Source organism: Dendroctonus ponderosae, unplaced genomic scaffold, assembly GCF_020466585.1.
Source record: "Dendroctonus ponderosae isolate FM_Combo_2020 unplaced genomic scaffold, Dpon_F_20191213v2 Dpon_F_20191213_3, whole genome shotgun sequence".
NCBI classification, from domain to species: Eukaryota; Metazoa; Arthropoda; class Insecta; order Coleoptera; family Curculionidae; genus Dendroctonus; species Dendroctonus ponderosae.
The window spans coordinates 14,401,133-14,406,631 of NW_026018508.1; the positions used below are offsets into that span (position 1 = coordinate 14,401,133).

At 36.6% G+C, this 5,499-nt stretch overlaps 2 protein-coding genes across 3 annotated transcripts in view; both read right to left on the reverse strand.

Annotated features, from left to right (window-relative positions):
• The window catches only part of LOC109537527 (D-2-hydroxyglutarate dehydrogenase, mitochondrial), a 53,637-nt gene that overhangs the window by 25,202 nt on the left and 22,936 nt on the right, over window positions 1-5,499 (reverse strand). The gene's annotated exons all lie outside the window — the stretch shown is intronic.
• Window positions 1,578-2,633, reverse strand: LOC109537395 (holotricin-1). Its single transcript, XM_019904098.2, has 2 exons — window positions 2,451-2,633; window positions 1,578-1,789 (listed from the first exon to the last, which is right to left on the reverse strand). Exons 1-2 carry the CDS (start codon window positions 2,548-2,550, stop codon window positions 1,635-1,637), a joined length of 255 nt encoding a protein of 84 aa, XP_019759657.1. The 5' UTR covers window positions 2,551-2,633; the 3' UTR covers window positions 1,578-1,634.

Sequence of the window (5,499 nt, forward strand, 5' to 3'; positions counted from 1 at the left end):
AAATGTCTATTATTTCGGATCTGAAACTTCTAGCATATTTTTCAATGAGTTCGATGCATTCCTTGCGTTCGTGAGCTGAAAATGATGTAAAATTTAAGACGCTTTGAGCAAATTTTGATTTAAAAAAAAAATCGACCCCCACCCTTGGAAAAAGGTCGACCAAAAATCTAAATTTCACATGCGTGTTTTTTGAGCTCAATCGATTCCTTTCGACTTAAGAAAGTCACAAATATGCATTTATAAAGTGTTTGGGTCAATAATAAGAAAGAAATCGTCGGCTAAAGATCGTGAACGCTCAAAAAACACTTAAAATGTGCCGAAAATGTCCATTATTTCGGATCTGAAACGTCTAGCATGTTTTTCAATGAGTTCGATGCATTCCTCGYRGCCGTGAGCTGAAAATGATGTAAAATTTAAGACATTTTGAAAAAAATTTAATTTTTTCAAAACATCCACACCCTTGGAAAAATTTCGACCAAAAATCACAATTTCACATGCGAGTTTTTTGAGCTCAGTCGATTCCTTTGGACGTAAGAAGGTCACAAATMTGCATTTATGAAGTGTTTGGGTCAATAATAAGRAAAAAATCGTCGGCTAAAGATGGTRAACGATCAAAAAACGCTTAAAATGTACCRAMAATGTCTATTATTTCGGAATTTCGTCCGTGAGCTTTTAGAGCTTTCTTTTTKATTCATTTAGAGCATACACAGCAAGGTGATCTTGATGCAGGTTTGACATTTTTAAACATTTTAAGTTCTGAAGAGCACAATTTAAAATCTAACCACAATGATGACATGTTTGTCAACAAATCTCTGGCTGACACAGGGTTGCCGTTCTGGGTGTAGAATAAAAATGTAGTCACGTCGTACTAGAAGTGTCAGGTAAAAAGGCAACCCAAGCCATCAGATGAAATTAGTAGATCAAACAAAGTCAACTATTCAGTCACATTAGGTGGGTAGTAGAAATGTGGCATCACCGTTTTATTTAGCTTGGCGAGCATCCATGTAAAAGGTGGCAAGACAGAGTCGTTTTTTTGCTTGCATCCATTAGGAAATTGGGTTCTTCTTAGCCATTTTAGCACTTAAGAGGGCAAAATGTGAACAGTAATAAATCTTGCCTAGTCAAAATAGTAATTTTGCTGCCAAAAATTTAATGAAACATTGATCACTGTGAGGAGGATGGAGATTTGTCGCGACCCATATTCCATTATTTAAGGGTTCTTGATTATAATTATTAATCCGGCTTTATGAGAGGCTGCCACGGCTAAAATTGCTATCTCGGTCCATGAATCGTGTAGCGGCGATTATACGCGCACCGAACTCTATCTAGATTGGGGCCCCCAGGGGCCCGACAGCAGCGGGGCGCATGATATTGTGTAACGCGCCCTCTGGCGACCTGATGAGAGTAATGGAGAATAAATTAGAGGGGGCGCCTGGAATCTACTTTCCAGCCGCTAATGTGGATTTTGAGGGGCGAATCTGATCGAATGCATCGATGGATTGCTTTGCCTTCAATACGCGCCCCGATTACAAATTACTTGTTGAACCAAACACAGCTGGTGAAATAAAACAGGAACATTGAGAAAAAGTGTATTTTATTGCCAAAAATTGTGTGCAAATCGTGTCGGGAGTGGATTAGTTGCGACACACGCAAACTTTGTTTGCATTGCATCGTCCTCCCTTTTTCTTCAGAGTGAGGCAATGGGCTGCACATGCGGAATCGTTCACTGCAACTCCAGCCACTTCAAAGCTCAGGAGATCGCAAGTCGCTCTTTTCACAATAACGTGTCCTAAAAGATAGATTTACGTCATAAAAGTATGCAATTTCAATTAATTTTCTTAAAATACAGAAAATGTGTGCCAAATAAAATTTTACGCTGATCAATTCCCCAAACTAGTGAGTTAAGAAATTTGTGAATTTCTCGCGATTTTAGACCGTCGTAAAATAGAGTTTCTTCCTGATGGCCTAAAAGCCCGAAAAACGCCGTCAATTATGGCAATTTAAGTGCAATTGCGACTACTCTAATCGCGTTAAGCACTAAATAAAAGTCTTGCTGATTTCAATCGGTCCTGGTACATCGGTAGCGTGCGACAAGAACAGACTGGTTTCCGTGGAAACCGCTATGTCGGTCTCTCTCTTGACTGCAGCTGACAACGTTAGCTTTCTTACGAGGTGCGATGGAAATGTTGATTTTTTACGATTATTGAAGCATGAGATTTTCATAGGCGCTTTTACTATTGCAATTGCTTTACGAAATTAAATTGTCTAGATATTTCGCTTTCATTGTAGTTGATCAATTTTAGAGTACGCTTTATCACCACTCTATCGATTGTTCTAAATGTTTAATCAATAACAAAAAGTAGGAAAGTTATTACTGATATTTGAAAAAATATTTGGACAAAAAAGTAAATTTCTTAAACGTACTAGTTGAACTAAAGCTATTTGCTTACCGGTTTCATCTTCTTCTAGTTCTTCCTGCACCGGGGCACTGTAGACACTGACTACCAAAGTTGCAAAAATTGCGAACAAAATCAGAGATGATTTATTCATTTTGAAAATTTCGAAAGTTCACTTGTATTATGCACAACTGCAGCGGATTGTTGAGTTTATTATGATGCTTCCTCTCAGATCAACTTGTTTATATCATAAACTGTTCCCGATAAGCCCACTGGAGGTTCTTCTGGTTAAAACAGGGCTGGCTTTCAACAATTAATCAAGATTAATTAAGACAAGACAAAGATTAATCCTTTAGTTAAGTTTTTCTACAAAAGTCAGAATGTTTTTTTAAGGGAATGTTAGTAAAACTTGAATAAACAGAAGTAAAAATCAAATCAAATGCGAACAAAGGTAGAAAAAAATCTATGGAAAGTCGCAAATACTATTTCTAAAACGAGTTTAATGGGAATTGCAGCAAATGATAGCAAATTTTAAGGTGCGGGAGCTAAACGATGAATGAGCAAAGAAAAAATAAAAAGTTCTGGAAACCATTCCTTTTTTTCATATTGCATTGCTTTAAGGGTATTAATTTGAAATGAACAAAGAAACATGTGAGAAAAGATCAATGGCTCAATAAATAGTGTATTTGATAGATTTCACTCGCGGTTGCTAAATTTGTAGTATTTTTATAAGAAAGACAAACACTTTTGTCTTCAGAAGAATGTTTCAAATTACACCAGAGGCCAAAACCAGTGGAACAAGAGGATTGTCCATTACTAAAAAGAACAGAAGTACTAAGAATTCAATCAGAACTTAGGGAACAAACCAAACCGAGAGTATCAAAAAAATGCAAAATTTGGTGATTTTTGTTTCTTCTTCCCTCATAAATTTTTATACATACAAGAGAGGACATTCGGTTTCTTCTGTGGCACAGGAATTTTTCCAGTTTCTTGGTCCAATTTCAAGGGCAAATCACAGAGAAAATAAATAAATTAAAAACACTGATTAGATCTTTTCGCGCTTGCACATTTCAAAGATTTTCAGTTTTCCGAAAGTGGGTACATTGGAAGATTGCTTGAAATGTATTAAATTACAAAGTTATCTGTATAAAACTCATTTAAAATGAATTTACAAATTATGTCAAATATTTAATGCAGCTTTTTTCACATTTTTCTTAAGCCGTCTCTACATTTAACATTAAGCCGAGGCACGGATTAAACGAAGTAATTCACCAGTGTGGGGAATTACTTTAGCCCAAGTTCCAATAAACATTGCTTTGTTTGATTTGTCGTTTGTTGAGCTCAGACTTGACCTTGCTGTTAATTAGTCGCTTTATCCCTATTTTTATCGATTTGCATACAATTTATATGCTCACAACGCGATGGATTTGTGGAGAAATCCGCCATGAAGTGTGAGATTTCTTCAGTGTTTATTCCGAGAATTATTAAATCTTGCACTGGCATTAATTGGGATGCAAATAGATGAAGTTGTGCCTTTTTTTAAACGTGGTGAACATGTGAAAAACATTTTCTGGACTTTTTCGATCGATTTTTCCTTGTTGAGATTGCCGCAAGAAATATTTCCATTAAGGGGCATTATGCGTCCATTACGTCCCTTTTACGACTGAGTAAGCTTGGAAAATAAGCGTTCAAACCTTTTGTACTGCTGGTGGATAACGAGGGAAATCTGGAGTTAAGCAATTCAGGGTGGCGTTGATTTTAACATTCAGCGAAAAAGCGAAATTTTCCGATTATAAAGGCCAGGATCTGCAGCAGACCGTTAAAAGAGTTCAGTTATTGAAAGCCCCGATATTTCAGGATTTAAATATTTCAAAATGCGCGATTTCCGTTTGAATCTTTGTTTAGTTGTAGCAAATGCAGTATTATTATGCCCATTTGGGCGTTAGAGATTCTCTGTTGTTCGCCATCAATTTGGCCTCGTCCTAGGCAAATAAACGTATCAACTGCTGGGAAGAAAACCATCCGTAAAATCGGCCAGAGAAAAATAAACGGACAGTGATGGTGTGTTTACTTTAAAACCCAGAGCCTCTAAATTTCCAACGTTAAATCTTTATTTACACTCGAAGGACCACACACGATTTCGGATTTTATGACTTAGAACCTCGCTTTGCAGTGTTTTGTTTCAAGTTTTTTCAAGTAGATTTTTGAATTTGCAAGAGTTTTTGCAACCGTATTCTTCAATGCTGGTCTTTCTTTAATTTTTTTCTCCCAAACTGAAATTTCTAGCGGAAAATGTTGCTCTTGATAAAACGTCCAGAAGGTCCAAAGGTATAGAGTGGGCATTTTTATAACGCCTCAGATGAATGCTTTTGCAGAAAATGTGAAAAAACGTTGTTTCTAAAAAGCCCCATTTATCTTCGAAAGTAAACCAAATGGACCTGTTTTTAGCACGGCACTGGATAGAGCAAGCCAAAGTGTATAAAAAAGTTGATAGTCACTTTTCCTCTAAAGTCCTCAATAAGCCGGCTGCAAACGTTGTTTGATTTCCAAGCGAAAAATGCAGGAAAATATTTGAAAACCGCTATTTTTTAGTTTTGCTCCAACTTGATGGGTTTTTTCTCCCAAACTAAAATTTCTAGCGAAAAATGTTGCTCTTGATAAAACGTCGGGAAGGTCCAAAGGTATAGAGTGGGAATTTTTATAACGCCTCAGATAAATGCTTTTGCAGAAAATGTGAAAAAACGTTGTTTCTAAAAAGCCCCATTTATCTTCAAAAGTAAACCAAATGGACACGTTTTTTGCACGGCACTGTATAGAGCAAGCCAAAGTGTATAAAAAAGTTGATAGTCACTTTTCCCTTAAAGTCCTCAATAAGCCGGCTGCAAACGTTTTTTGATTTCCGAGCAAAAAATGCAGGAAAATATTTGAAAACCGCTATTTTTTAGTTTTGCTCCAACTTGATGGGTGTTTTCTCCCAAACTAAAATTCCTAGCGAAAAATGTTGCTCTTGATAAAACGTCCGGTTCAACGGTCCAAAAGTATAGAGTGGGAATTTTTATAACGCCTCAGATGAATGCTTTTGCAGAAAATGTGAAAAAACGTT

Excerpts from the sequence above, each read along its gene's own strand:
- LOC109537395 (XM_019904098.2), bottom strand. The coding sequence starts at position 2,550 with ATGAATAAATCATCTCTGATTTTGTTCGCAATTTTTGCAACTTTGGTA. Across the intron at positions 1,790-2,450 it reads ACTAGAAGAAGATGAAACCG|GACACGTTATTGTGAAAAGA; the intron begins GTAAGCAAATAG and ends TCTATCTTTTAG.